This window comes from Cephus cinctus, unplaced genomic scaffold, assembly GCF_000341935.2.
Source record: "Cephus cinctus unplaced genomic scaffold, Ccin1 Ccin1_scaffold1878, whole genome shotgun sequence".
Lineage (NCBI taxonomy): Eukaryota > Metazoa > Arthropoda > Insecta > Hymenoptera > Cephidae > Cephus > Cephus cinctus.
Window position 1 is genome coordinate 174,965 of NW_014334042.1, and position 14,523 is coordinate 189,487.

The window sequence follows — 14,523 nt, forward strand, 5'->3', positions numbered from 1 at the left end:
CCCCCCACCCACCCCCGCTAAATACCGTTTAATTCAAACGTAATTTAGAAATAGCTGGAACCCTGGTACCCTCTATAGAATTTCTTTTTCTTTTTTTCTTCCTAAATCTATTTCACTCTATTGTTTCATCTTTTTCATTAAGTTTTCATTGTAAAAGTTTTCTTGGAAACCTTTATTTACGTCGCTGAACTCAGACGTCATTTATTATATGAAAGAATATACAAGGGAACCTGCGACCACTGTAAACAAGGTATATGCTGATATCAAACCCGAGATACATCTTAGGATAGTGAGGATATATATGAAAGAAGGTACATATATATACAGGATATATACATAGTTCATATATACAGGATCTCATATGACACATATAGAAATGTATCCAACCGTAAGTCAGGACAAAGGAAGATTACGAACAGTTGAACAAAAAGCAAATAATAAATTTAAAAAAAGGATGTCCGAGGCTCCACAAGAGTCGACATCGCTATCATGCGATATGGACTTGAATATCGGTATGGAAGTGTAGCATGAACACACTATCTTAACAGAGAACCTTCGAGTTGCAAAAAAAAAGGCATTACATTTATTTTATGAATGTACAACAATGCATACAATGTCAACTATCCAATATCATTGTATTTCGATAGAGGTAATTTTTGTGAAAATTAAATTTTTGAAAAAAAAAAGAAGTTAATTATAACAATTAAAAAAAAAAGACTACCAACGTCAAGTTGTACAAACAAGGCAAGTGTCACTGGGTATATATGCCGACCGCTCGTCAGCCGGGAATGCAGAAATGCACGTGGTGCCTTGTTAACAGACATGACGTAATTTAGATTTAAAAAAATAAAAAAAAATACAGTAAAATTAATCGAATGCCAATGCACTGTATAATATATATAATAAAATATCTAGACATCCTGATTACGTGGAACGCGTGTGCTCTGCGTAAAAGATTGTTGTCGATTGCGTGATAAGACGTGAGAATTACGTCATCCGATAGTTGAAAAAAATGGCGAGTCTAAAAATTTTGATTTTTTGCGACCACCGTTCGTATTGTTGATCGCAGGACGGAGGCACATCATGATCTTTTGGGTCTTCGAAGAACGGGGACGTGGGGACTATTTTGGGTGGCCACCCCAGCTTATGTACTTGGGATTATAATATAAATACAGCTGAGTATATAGAGAATTTATATATACGTGTGTATAAGGGTTGTAGGGGGAGACGCGGGGTGGTATACGCTTTCGGGCGTGGACGATATTTAATTTATCATTTCTACGTTCGATGAGAACAATGTATTATCGAGCTGTCGAAATAACTGAATGAATGTCCATTATACACGATGCTAAGTAACGGGTGACCCACGTGACGGTTTCGTTCTTTTTAAAATTTCTTAATCGCTCGAGTGTACGACATTACACGATCGTAGGAAGTTAATGGGTAATTTTGCTGATTAGGAGCGACAAAGTATTTTTTTAAATTGTTTTAATTGAAGATAATTGACAGTCTAGTTGAAATTTGTTATTAAAGAAATATAAATACAAAATTATTTTGTGGATTGTAGTGTCGATTGTATTTTTCTTAATAACTGATAAGCAGATTGTAAATTGACAGCGTTGCTAGTGCGTAATAATAAATATAATATAATATACAATTTCAATTTAGAAAAAAAAAATGTCAATATCAGTTACACGTGATATCTAGCCCGCGAAATCTCAAGCGTGTTCGAACGACGCGACTGCGCGTCGTGAACGCCGTACAAAAATATTTAATCAAGAACCTTAACCACGCGTCAACATGAAGCTCGACCATCGCCGTGTCTAAGAATTTAGAAACAAAAAAAAAGAAAGAAAGAAATGTCCAAAACAAGCGAAGGTACACACAGCGGGCGAAAAGAAAAAAAAACAATGAAAAAAAAACATCGCGTTAAAAAAAAAAGCACAACACAACTAAGTAGGTTGTGGGAAATCGACAAGGTAGAGAGAAAAAAAAGAGCGGGAAAGCGAGGCGACGATGGTGAAAAAGTGACACGAACGAAAAGAAAAAAAGATCCGCGGTAATAAAAAGAAGTGACCACCGGGCTTTTCTGAAACCTTAGTGCAAGCCCAGCACCGAGAGAGGGAACTGTCGTGGCAATCGGTGGTGGGGAGGAGAGCAAGTTACTCTCACGAGGAACTATAGCCGCTAGGCGCGAGTTTGTTCGAACGTACCTAACCTCAAAAACTCACCTCTGACAACGTGGGCCTCGACTATCTGTACGTCTTCATCAGAGTTCTGCTGTTCTTCCATCTCGACAGAACGAATGTCCATGCACATAATTCACCAGCACTGATGAGAATCTCTTGTAGATCCTCCACGGTAGGTCCCTGCGCCTACGTCTGCTTGACATTTACGAGGAAACGCGTGTCTTTCGTATGGGCGCGTACGAAATGCGAAAAAGAATCCAACGAAAAAAATGTGTAGATTCGTGAGCGGAGCTGAGTGGCGTGAGAAATAGATGAAGCGAGCAAAGGTAAGTAAACAACACCGATCGCGTAAACTTTTAAACTAGGAAAACAGACAACAACAACGCGGCGTGCCGGTCACGCAACTGGCTTGATAGAATAAACGTGCGCGCGTTCAGTTTGCTTTGCTCGTTGCAAAGAGGCGGCAGCCGAGGGCCGACGGGATCTGCCAGATTTGAATGTGGAACGTTGCCACTTCTTTCGCATCCCCACTATCCCGGGCCACTCGCCCTTATGTACTTAACGGTTGCGACGTTGCCGCACATCCGGTACCAGGAGACGACGATGGTGGGGGTAGAGAATTTGTCATTGGTGGGGGGTAAAACTACGGTAGTGGGGGAAGTATTTCCGAATGGAAATTTCCATGACGTTGACAACACAATTATGACCGTTGGGTCGTGTATGATCTTACCGGAAGTCTTACGGTTATACTTTTAGCTCTCGATGAGCTCGATGGCTGCTTCCGGTGAAGCTGTATGTATATTTCTACAATATTTTTGTTTATCTCCCCGTGTATTTCTTTGCTCGTGGTAATTAATAACGATTTATTTTTATTAAATAATTAGCTTGTACTGATTCCTGGTGGCAACTTTAATGAAGACTTTAGAACTTTAACCTAATCTTGATTGTACCTTGGCCTTTTGAGACTTATGAGGTGAAACAAAATGGCGTCGGGACAAAAGCACGCCACTTGACTTATTTTCTTTGTTAATACGTATTCCTTACTTATTTACATTCTTTATACAAATATTGTAAATTTGCCTGTATTTATACTTGATAACCCTCAACAATACAGTACGGTGTTATTGCTGGAAAACATAGGGGGTGGTTGTATCTGTTTTCTTGTTTTTATTGGAATTCACGTTAGAACGTCATTTATGAAATTCCAGAACGTGTATATATGTGTATATGCCACCGCTATGTAACAATCATGTAGCACATATAGGTCATAGGTGGCGATGTGTAAGAATTATATATATATACATATACAATATATCAACTATCTTAGTAGTATAGCATAGCTTTACTCATGGCCAACCATAAACTTCTATACAATTCCTTAGCTTATTGCGACGTACATCGAAGAACTGAACTCTGTCGGTAACTAAGGCAAAGTTCGAATTCTGTCATTACCGACATCACGAGAAACTAGGAAAGTGCAAGAATGTCTCCGTGTTTCTAACAAAAAGAATTTCACGAACAACCCCATACTTACTGTTGGCTCTAAGTGTCAATAGTTATCTTCGAAAATTGTATCGAGCCCAGATTTGTCAATTTACAGTGAAACCGTCTCTCCTCTTGAAGCTTAAGATAATAAAAGCATCATCGAACGATCCGTTAAACAAGTAAAATCTGAAAACTTGTATAATTTATTTATATCCCGTGATCCTTTATTATCTACAAAAATTCGCGTACAAGTGTTTCAAATAAAATCATTATACCGTTATGCATCAGCATTGTAATTATTTATAGTGTTTTCAAAAAAAGACTTTGAAAGACAATCCTGAATGGTACTCGTGATGGTAATTAATAAATAAGCTTTAATTAATAAATTAAAATTGTTTCTATTGTATAGTACATTGTTCCTGCGATTCTGCACTGCCCTGTTGCGTATCCTCTATATCCATAGTGGCAAGAAGTCCCTTCGTACTCTCGGCCATCTTCATCCACAGTTGGATCTGCATTTTGAAAATCGGTTATTTAAAACAGTGACTGTTGTTCGCTATGCAAATTCAGGATTTCGCAATTACCCTCCTCTATTGCATTTACGGGGGGTAAACATTTAACGTAAATATTTGAACAGACGCCTGACACGGTATCCATGGTAACAACGCAGACAGTATCGATACATCTAATTCGTGACAAGTGAGTGATGCTCGTGAAATTATTAAATACAAAGTTTACAAAAAAAGTTACAATGTAAGTCTCAAAAAAAGTTATAAAATCTATAAAACGAAGCGTCGCTAAGTAAAATGGTGGAAAATAGTCTCGTAGCATTCCTCGGGAAAGATTCCATTTTGGAAGCTAAAAGGAGTTAGACAAAATGGCCACTATGTTAATTTCTCGATGACGTCATATGTCCATCAGAATCATACACAAGAAATGTAAATTAATCGTTTTACCTGTTTAAGTAAAAGTTCTCGTCTGTGACCAGGTGGCTCCTTTCCCAGAAGTGGCACCAAAACGCTAAGGGATGATTGAAATTTCTCTAGGGCAAGAGCGTAGTTACCTTCGGCAAGATAGAGCTCGCCGACCTCTCCTATTTCTAAAGCGTCCTTCATTCCCGTAGTGCTTCTACTGAGGACACCTATTGATAGAAGCGTAGAAAAAAAATAAATAAGGCGAGAAATCAATTAATTAGGAATAAAAGGAGCACAAAGGATACGATAAAAGGAAGAATGATGGAAAAAGCTTAAAAATTACTATAATAAATTCTGCCGTCACGTGACGTCTGCATAACGTTACAGCAACGTATTCCCAAAGTTAAACAATAATATTTTATACCGAGGAAAATGCCAAAAATTTACTAAAGACATTGCACCCTGACTTTTGACTTTACTTGAGATCAAAAGGATGACTAAGGGTAGAAAGAGGGTGTCGGCATGTGCGCGATGGGAGATTTCCATGAAGGAAAATAAGAAATTTTCTAAACACATACAATTCACTCATTTTCACCCCAATTTTCCTTCACCCCAACACCCTTATGTAGATCATTTAATATTCTTTTTGTATCTCTAACTCTTTTTTTTTTAATCAAGGTACCAACGTAAATCATTATGGGCGTTCCGATCCAACGATCCTGATTTATTCAACGGGCGCTCTGTTTTGCCATCCGAGGTAGCCGATGATCCTGTCTTCTCAGTGCCGTCTTCGTAGCATACCTGCTTCAGTCTCTCGGCACGCTTAATGTAATCGTTGACACGTAACCTTAGAGCTTTTTTCCTCTGGGGATCAGGTTCATCTATGCGAAATATACAGAACTGATTGGCCAAGCGTTTTTCAATATGGCGACTAGTGCTGCCACCACAAGAAGAAAATGGTAAGATGAGAGAAGAATTCTCGTATAATTATTGTCCTACTGATAAGAAGAGGTATGAAGTATCGTAGGGCGTCGCAGTAAAGATGAAAGGCTTCGCGATGATTCTTTTCAGTATCCAGCTTCACGGCACGTTGAACAAGGGCTACAGCCTTGTCGTAGTTGTCCTGGGTGGGTGCGTGGACCAGGTCCAGAAAGTCATGAGAGAAAAATTCTTCGAAGGTTATCCTCTCGTTAGGATTGTGCTTAAGAAGCGACATCAGCAGAGCCTTACATTCACTTGATACATGGCAACCTTTTGGTAACTGCTTTGACCGGAAATGGTTAGAAATGTGGAAAAGGTTGGTAATCAGTTTAATTAAGTTGCGCATGCGTGCGATCAATTTGAAAGTAGGTTTTAGATTATTACAAATAAAAACTGATCACCTCTATTGGTCTTTGATCTTTGATCTTCTCTGCCAGTTCCTGAAAGCTGCTGCTGGAATATGGAGCTTTGCCGAAGAGACATTCGTACATGATGACGCCGACGCTCCAGAGATCGACGCGGGCGTCGTACTTATGTTGGAGCAACATTTCCGGCGCCATGTAAAGCGGCGAGCCACGAATTGTGAATTTTTTTTCTTGTGAGGAGAGATACTGAGCGAAACCAAAATCTGAAATTGACAGTGGCCATGTTGTATTTCTTTGCTATCATGGGTTTTTTAGGTTTGGGAAAATCGAATTAGACGGTATTTTGAAAAATTGGCACGCTAAGTTATAACTATTAACGAACCTCCAACCTTGAGTGTTAATTGTGGCTTTTTCGTTAAAAGAAGATTTTGCGGTTTTAGATCCATATGGCAGACTTCGTGACTTCGCAAATACCTCAGTGCAAGTGCCAATTGCTGCAAGAATTTGCGGCAAACGTTCTCTGGCAGTTTGTGCTTCCGTTTTATGAAGCTCGACAAGTCTCCCCCGTCGCAATATTCCATGACAATGTAAATATGCCTGAATGCCAGGGCGTGGAAAATTATTTAAACAAAAAATCATTCGGTTGAATTAAATTTTTGTATTTCATTACGAAGCTACTAAAACGAACCCGTCGTCCCAAAAGAAATCTCTCATCTCGACGATGTGACGATGCTTGAGAATCTTGAGAAGATTTATCTCGGTAATGAGATTGTCAATGGCCGATTTCGAAAGTGTCGACTTGTCCACGCATTTTATAGCGACGACTTCTTTGGATCCATTCTAAATATATAAGGAACAATGGGATAGCATTTCATAAATGTCGTGTAGAATTTTAGAATGAAAGAAAATTGCACTATAAAATTGCACGGGGAAAACATACAACTTGATACTTTATTTAAAAATTCTTAAATAGAGATGATGGAATTATTTTATTTATTGGAAAAAAATCCTATAGACACATAATTAACAGACGATATATGTTTCTCAAATATTTACAATTTTGTACATTATATAAAATTATTATTCATAATTTCCCGTTGCATTAAACCGACACGATATAACCGGGGTGACTAGAATTACTCTTTACGTCCCTGGGACCAGATGATTCGATCCTCTGAAAACAACCTAAGAAGGTACCGACCTTTTTAAAAGCCTTATAGACAGTAGCGTAGCTTCCCGATCCAATTTTTTCCAGTATGGAATAATCACTGACACTCGGCAGACTCATTGTCCTTTTCAATAATATTAATCACACAATCCACCCTTAACATTTGCTGATAAATCCTCATGGACGCCACTTGACAGAATCGTCTGAACTTGTCACAACGTGGGGTTGTCTCAACAGCGTAGCCTTCAATATTCTTCACTCAACAGACAAACAACTCAAATACCAACGAAAAGTCTATCAATTTTGTGTCACGTCATAAAAGATACAAAATATTAATTTTTATATCACTGCAATCATAATCAACACAAAGGAATGTCTTGACAATTATTTGTAGTGACAACGTATAATCAAATCAGCTGTTTGAGGTTAGATCACTGTCTTGTAGAAAATTAATAATAGTAAATATCAGTTCAGGTGGCCCTAGTGTAACTACGCCTATGTCAGAGGTATCGTGTGGAAATTCGAGTCGAAGCAGACTTCAAGCCGTTGACCGAAGTTAATACGACGGCGGTTGGCGACGGAACGTCTAGTTGCCGTGTCGTTTATTCGGTTCGCGTATTTCTTTGTCCCGGAAAAGTCACTCGCGAAATTCAGCCAGTTGAAAGTAACACGTGAAAATCATCAAGCCTTATCTCGAGGCCCATGCAAACCCTTTGGTAGACTAAAAAGCACTTGCGAAAGCATCAATTGAGAATTATTAGCGCTCTACTATGGTGGACGTGACAGCAGTGGCCGAGCTATGAGCTCGTCCATGCTCTCATGGCAAATGGTGCGTTCCAGTTTTTTTGACTTGTTATTTTCCATGAGCTATCAAATCGGTGCAGAATTACCGTGACCAGTCGACGACGCTAAAACGGAACTGAGAGTAGAGAGAGAGTCTTGATGAATCGCAAAGAGAAAGTTATGGAGTGCATAAATATTTCGACTTGAAAATTCCTTCGATTGTCACCAAATTTTATTGGTATGAAACTGACATTTTTCTTTGTTTTTCTCAACAAGGTTTATTTCTGGCTTCCTATAAATTATTAACTCAATTTCGCGTGAATTACCGTTAAGTTGCGCGGCTTCCATTTTCTCGTTTTTTTTTATTTTCCACAGTCAGTCGATTTTGAAACGTTACTTTCGCTAAAGAAAGTTTGTTGTGGTTGGTTGGGGATAAAGGTGATATCGTAATTTAACGTCGTTTCATTAGACGCGATTGATCTGGTGTAACGGAGGTGAGCGCGATATTAGCTTTTCATCCTTATCTCTCTGTATTTCTTTTAGTTATCTCAAGTTAACCGTCTTGGCAGTGATTATTCGCGAGTGAATTTTTTCGAGTTTCGATTTCATCCACGCGCTTAAATATATTTAACAGGGATAAAATTATTTTCGATATAACGTGAATTCACAGTTGCACCGTCAATTCAGCTGTTTACAATTAGCTGACGGAGATAGCGCCTGGGGTTAAGCAGCTGATTTCAGTATTTTCTAATACGCATAATAAACTCAACGCGAATAGAAACTTCTCGTCAATTATCACTGCGAAAGAGGGTGAGCAAATTGGTAAGAATAGAAATTGTGATATCGACACATTTTTTTTACTTGTAATGCAAAATATTAGACTGTGCTATGGATGCTTTGTCTTGGGGATTGGTATATTGTATTATTATTACATTTTAGCGTTTTAATGTCTTTAATCAGTTTCTGAATTATTGTAACAATAGAATAATTATTCATTTTATTTAAGCAAATGTCATTGAACAATCAGTGTCGTATGTACGTTACGAGGTTAAGTTTTCATATGACCGTGAGGGCAGCTAAGCCGTGAACAATACTAAACGTCATTCCGAAAGGTCTGCTCTGCGATTGGTTAATCGTGTTTAATACTAGCATCTGATTGGCTCGGACTCACGGCCCCCATTGCCCTTCTCTCCGTGAGTTCAACGATTCAGTGTATCAGCTGCCGAAGATACGCTAGGTGTTTTGGCAGCTGATTTCTGTGCTTTCTTACGTATTTTTTAAAAGTTTTTTTTCTTCCTCGGGGAAGAATTGTGAACGCTTCGTAGTCGTGATTTCGAAGTTTCGTCATTTTGGAGACGTAGAGCTAAATATTTTGGTGAATACGCGTTCGTCAAGTAGTAGAAAGCTGTGACGTCATGTTCTGAAACACTTTGGCTGTGCAGGTGCAACCAGGATCATCCCTTGTTTGAGAATGTATATTGCTTCATAGTGTACGAACTGTATTGTTTAAAGGTTGGCCAGTGACCTCGACGTAAACGTCATCACGGTTATATTGCTCGTGCAGGCTTCTAGTGGACATTGTTAACTAAGTTGTATGTTGCTAACAGTGCCTTCGGAGCTTGAGCACAGTCTCAAGGGCAGCTTCCCCTTGTCTTTGCTGCGTAGTTGTACTAGGGAGCAGGAGCAAGGCTTAAACGCCTGGTGACTTTAACAGAGGAGTGTGAGCCCAAGCTAGTTACCGAAATATCTGGAACATGGACTCCGAAGAAGAAACGTTGTACGATGACGTTGACTCGGGTAATGAGTCCAGCGGGGATGATGTTGATTTTGCAATGGAGATTGAATCTGGAAATCCACGTGAACGAGCTACAGATGTTGATGACTATCCATTTGAAGTTCTTTCGACTGAGGAAATTGTACAGCACATGGTGGATTCAATAAAGGAGGTCAACACTGTGGTAGAGGTAAAGGATATGCATTTTATTTTTATTCAAGGTTAAGGATCAGTAGTTACAGTTGACCGTTAATCAAATATATAGTGGCTTTACATTTTAAATACTTTCATTGTGTGTCTATTTTTATTTTACTGTTGATATAATGTACATGCTTATGTGTCATCTTGACATACATTGTGATGCACTTGTATCTCGACAAAGAAAGGACATTGTTTACTTCACCTTCCAAGTTTCATCTTAAATAATTATTTTATTTTCTATTCTCAAAAGAACATCAATAACGTAGCTGCAAATAAGTATAAAGTTATAACTTGTATTTTTCCTTTGTTTAACTATAGCCTTTGTTATTAATGCTTATGTCTGGAATGACGATGTATGTACATTGATCCCTTGTCATATCTAATCTGAGATCTGCAATCTTAAAAACAACTATCTATCAACTCTATTTATCACAGATGAAAATTAAACTTTGTTTAGCATTTTAATTAGAGTATTATATGGATTCTATTGCTAATAACATTTTAAACTAAAAAAAATATTAGCGAAACAAATGCAAACTCTGAGAACACTGTCTTAGGTTTTATATGCTATTTTGTACAAAGACCTTGAGAAATGTATTTAAAGCCTGGAGAACCTCCTTGAATATACCGTAAATAATTTTCGTGTCATAGCAACCCCGATCGGACTCGTACCTAAGTCATTTAGTAAATTTAATTAAATTAAATCATTTAAAAACCAGTATGACTCACATTATTAAGACCATGAAAAAAAATGAATGTATTACGCCTTCTTGCAGATACCAGCAACAACAACGCGAATCCTATTAAATCACTTCAAGTGGGATAAAGAGAAGCTAATGGAACGATTTTACGATGGTGATCAAGAAAAATTGTTTGCCGAGGCTCGTGTAATTAATCCCTTTAGAAAAGGTCCGCTCATCAACAGAACACGAACATCACAAACAGCCTTGGTAAAGTAAAATTTGCTACATGAAATATGTCACAAAATACTCTAAAAGAATTCACATTCTAATACAAATTGTTTTCTGTTACTGTCCTCAACAGTCTAGGAGAACGTCAACAAACGGCACAGAGGAATGCGGTATCTGCTTCATGATCCTGCCATCCTCGGTAAGAGGAACTTTTCCAAAAATTGTTTAAAAAAATATTGCTTCTTGGAGAAGCAGCAAAGTAATGTAGTACTACCGATATCGCGCATATACAGATGATGACCGGTCTCGAATGCGGTCATCGTTTTTGCACCGGCTGCTGGGGCGAGTATCTAACTACAAAAATAATGGAGGAAGGCGTCGGGCAGACAATCGCTTGTGCAGCACACGCATGCGACATTCTCGTGGACGATGCGAGTGTGATGCGACTTGTAAAGGATTCTAAGGTCAAACTGAAGTACCAGCACCTCATCACAAATAGTTTTGTCGAAGTACGTTCGCAAAAATTCAACTTTGTGCAATTACCAAAAATCGTCATAATGGCGTCACTATAACTCTTCGCTCTCGCAAAAAGAACTTCATCGATCCTAATTTCCTTCTGCCATTTCACGCTCCAAGTGAAAATCTGTTAAACGCGTCAATAAAGTACAGTAACCACCCTTTTCCCTCCCCGCTATCTCATTCGCACAATTAATCTAAATCCGTCCATAGTTTGACTACCGTTCTTAAAATTCATTGTTTTTACTGCGCAGTGTAACAGGTTGTTAAGGTGGTGTCCATCCCCGGATTGCAACAACGCGATAAAAGTGCAGTACGTGGAACCGCGGCCGGTCACATGTAAATGCGGCCACACGTTTTGTTTCCACTGCGGCGAGAACTGGCACGATCCCGTGAAGTGTCATATGTTGCGCAAATGGATAAAGAAGTGCGACGACGACTCCGAGACGTCCAACTGGATTGCGGCTAATACGAAGGAATGCCCCAAGTGCAACGTCACCATCGAGAAGGATGGCGGCTGCAATCACATGGTCTGCAAGAATCAGAACTGCAAGTCCGACTTCTGCTGGGTCTGTCTCGGTCCTTGGGAGCCGCACGGATCCAGCTGGTACAATTGCAACAGGTACGACGAGGAGGAGGCTAAGGCAGCACGCAATGCTCAGGAAAAGTCAAGATCAGCACTTCAGAGATACTTGTTCTACTGCAACCGATACATGAATCACATGCAGTCCCTCAAGTTTGAGAGTAAGCTGTACGCGAGTGTCAAGGAGAAGATGGAGGAGATGCAGCAGCATAATATGTCCTGGATCGAGGTAAGTGACATTTTATTAATACCTTTTAATCAGGTCCTTGAACTCTATTTTGACAGTTTCTTAAGCACAAATTCTCCCTCGGCCCTCCTTGTTCGATGTTTTTTATTTCAAGATTATCTCACTTCCCTTCTCGTTGTAGGTGCAATTCTTAAAAAAAGCCGTGGACATCCTTTGTTCCTGCAGGCAAACACTCATGTACACCTACGTGTTCGCTTATTATTTACGAAAGAACAATCAGTCTGTGATCTTCGAGGACAACCAGAAGGATCTGGAGAGCGCCACGGAATGCCTCTCGGAGTACCTGGAGAGGGACATCACCAGTGAGAATCTGGCCGACATTAAGCAGAAAGTTCAGGACAAGTACAGGTGAGTCGATAATCTTTTATTTTCATATTTACTGGCACCACTGAACAAGAATTTATATTCCTCCCAATTATTTACTAAAGCCGCGTATACCCACGCGCAATCGCAAATAATTTTATCGATGATAACGATATCCTTTTTTTTTCAATTCTCTACTTAAAGATACTGCGACAGTCGGCGGAAAGTACTTCTGGAGCATGTGCACGAGGGTTACGAGAAGGAATGGTGGGATTACATGGAATAAATGAAAATGGGGGTCCGTTCTCTGTATTTGGTTTAAGGACGGGGCACAGAGTTTATGTTCCTTTGATGCCCCAGTTAACCCATATTATCCCCACCACGTCGTCGCTGCCCCGCCACCCCACAACTTCTGCACCGCCTCACCTTCGCCCCAGCTGTGATATAACAAGAAAGCTGACGAGAGACAGAAATAATAGAGCAGGTCACCAAGTGATAATACATATTATATACATTTTAAGTATAACACGGTCCTGTGGTAATGCATATAATATCGTTATGACTCTTTACGACCTTTATTAAAAATTCAATTCTACCAACAGGCTAAATACAAAAGTACTTTTGATTTTGTACTTGCCGTCTAAAATACTAACAGTAATGCGTGGGCCAGTCCTTATGTCGCGTCTACCCTGGAGGAAATGGATTATCGCGCTACTAGCGGTGGTATAATTTTTTTTTATTGCCAGGGTAACGGCACTCGTGCCCTCACTTTTTTTTTGCAAATATCGCAGGACACTTGCGATTCGCGTTTAATCTTATGATTTGTCAAGTCCGCACGCATCACACGGACCTTGGTGATTGCTACGTGAAAGATCGACTAGTAGCACTTCCGGTGCGCGCTCTCTGCTCGTAATTTTAATTTTAGACTTTTACTTCGATTTTTTCCCCCCCGTAGGATCTCGCAGACAGCGTATAGGTGTGCATGTCTTATTTTATTTGTGGGAATCATCGTGCAAGATAATTTACCTATCTGTTACTCTTTGTTCTTTCCTTCTTGTATTCTATTTTTTTTCTCTTCTCTCTCCTAGTGTCCACTGATGCTTTTTTTATTTAAAAAATTGTATCCTATCTTTTTAATTGTATATTTGTTTCTGCAATTTTTTGTCTTTTTTCCACCTCTCTGTACTCTATTTTGGAAATTTGTCTCCTTCGCTTGAAATCTTTCAAATTTTACACTCATGAACAAGACTGGGCCATTTTGACGGTACTGCTCAGCAATAAGACTCATATGATGCTTATGTTATATTTTGGACAACGATACGTCCAGGCTACAACTGCCAAAAGTCTATGCGAAAAAAAAATTAATTAATGAAGAAACGACTAAAAAAAGTTTATACCGGTCACGTCGTAGGTGTTACGTGTGGAACGTTTGACGTTTTGCGCATGGAAAAAAAATGTAATTTGGTCGCCAATTTAATTTCCGTTTATCGTGGTACCAAGGATACGTAATTTGTATCTAATATTTTGAGACGAGTGACTCTAATATTATTATTTCTGATCTCAATAGTATTATCGTGCTAGTTATATTCTTTTTTTTTTATTGTTGTACTGTTGAATCTTTTTTTTTATTGCTCTAGTTTGATCCACGTGACGCTACGTGACATCAATGACGTGCTCTTGCGGATTTATAATTAGTCGAGAAAATCAAGGCCAATGACACTGTGGTATAACGATCGAGTTATTACATTGTCGGAGGACAAAATTGGGAACGCAAATAAGTCCCGTCTGTACAGTTATATAGTTATATATTATATATAAATATATATATACGTATATATATATAGAATATTATATTGTAACGATAATGTCGATAAATAATAGCGAAAGTGATTTATTGGTGAGGTAGGAACTTTTGAAGATTTATTGAAGTAAATTGTTGATTCTTATTAATTGCTCGCGTTGCGAATGAGAGAGTAGATGAGGAAAGAGTATAAGAGCGAGAGAGAAAGAGAGAAGGAAAACGTAAAAAAAAAATAGAAGAAGAAACGAAGCAAATGAAAAAAAAAAAAAAAAAAAAATGGGAGAAAAGAAGATAATACGATT

General features: G+C 38.8%; 3 protein-coding genes and 1 long non-coding RNA gene across 25 annotated transcripts in view; 2 read left to right on the forward strand and 2 right to left on the reverse strand.

Annotated features, from left to right (window-relative positions):
* LOC107273904 overlaps window positions 1–2,447 on the reverse strand; it is an 18,466-nt gene extending 16,019 nt beyond the window's left edge. For 3 of the 4 annotated variants that reach the window (XM_015752519.2, XM_015752515.2, XM_015752514.2), the window contains exon 1: window positions 2,232–2,447. In XM_015752519.2, coding sequence (XP_015608005.1) covers window positions 2,232–2,319 — 88 coding nt within the window. In that variant the 5' untranslated portion in view covers window positions 2,320–2,447. Of the gene's footprint in view, window positions 1–2,213 lie in introns of all 4 variants that reach the window. The other variant, XM_025091188.1, reaches the window with a different exon arrangement.
* The window catches only part of LOC107273909, a 6,777-nt gene extending 494 nt beyond the window's left edge, over window positions 1–6,283 (forward strand). The window contains exons 1-4 of one of the 3 annotated variants that reach the window (XR_001539358.2): window positions 2,761–2,981; window positions 5,267–5,547; window positions 5,660–5,885; window positions 6,007–6,283. This is a non-coding gene — a long non-coding RNA (uncharacterized LOC107273909). Of the gene's footprint in view, window positions 1–2,760; window positions 2,982–4,195; window positions 4,428–5,266; window positions 5,548–5,659; window positions 5,886–6,006 lie in introns of those variants that run through there. The other 2 variants (XR_003061675.1, XR_003061674.1) reach the window with 2 other exon arrangements.
* On the reverse strand, window positions 3,169–7,485 carry LOC107273906 (serine/threonine-protein kinase ULK3). 2 transcript variants are annotated; one of them, XM_015752537.2, is made up of 8 exons: window positions 7,136–7,485; window positions 6,623–6,774; window positions 6,317–6,531; window positions 5,971–6,197; window positions 5,588–5,849; window positions 5,275–5,469; window positions 4,631–4,815; window positions 3,169–4,186 (listed from the first exon to the last, which is right to left on the reverse strand). In XM_015752537.2, the coding sequence occupies exons 1-8, from the start codon at window positions 7,220–7,222 to the stop codon at window positions 4,073–4,075; spliced, it is 1,437 nt and encodes a 478-aa protein (XP_015608023.1). In that variant the 5' UTR covers window positions 7,223–7,485; the 3' UTR covers window positions 3,169–4,072. The 2 variants fall into 2 exon arrangements, with proteins under 2 accessions (XP_015608023.1, XP_015608022.1); XM_015752536.2 differs by having other exon boundaries at window positions 5,588–5,852.
* Window positions 7,486–7,670: 185 nt separating this feature from the next.
* LOC107273905 (potential E3 ubiquitin-protein ligase ariadne-1) lies at window positions 7,671–14,498 on the forward strand. 16 transcript variants are annotated; one of them, XM_025091199.1, is made up of 9 exons: window positions 7,671–8,123; window positions 8,556–8,707; window positions 9,600–9,849; window positions 10,637–10,810; window positions 10,905–10,970; window positions 11,065–11,280; window positions 11,542–12,099; window positions 12,239–12,465; window positions 12,625–14,498. In XM_025091199.1, the coding sequence occupies exons 3-9, from the start codon at window positions 9,640–9,642 to the stop codon at window positions 12,704–12,706; spliced, it is 1,533 nt and encodes a 510-aa protein (XP_024946967.1). In that variant the 5' UTR covers window positions 7,671–8,123; window positions 8,556–8,707; window positions 9,600–9,639; the 3' UTR covers window positions 12,707–14,498. The 16 variants fall into 16 exon arrangements, with proteins under 16 accessions (XP_024946967.1, XP_015608021.1, XP_024946958.1 ...); XM_025091190.1 differs by having other exon boundaries at window positions 7,672–8,123; window positions 9,328–9,849; XM_025091191.1 differs by having other exon boundaries at window positions 7,672–8,123; window positions 9,493–9,849.
* The last annotated feature ends 25 nt before the right edge of the window (window positions 14,499–14,523 follow it).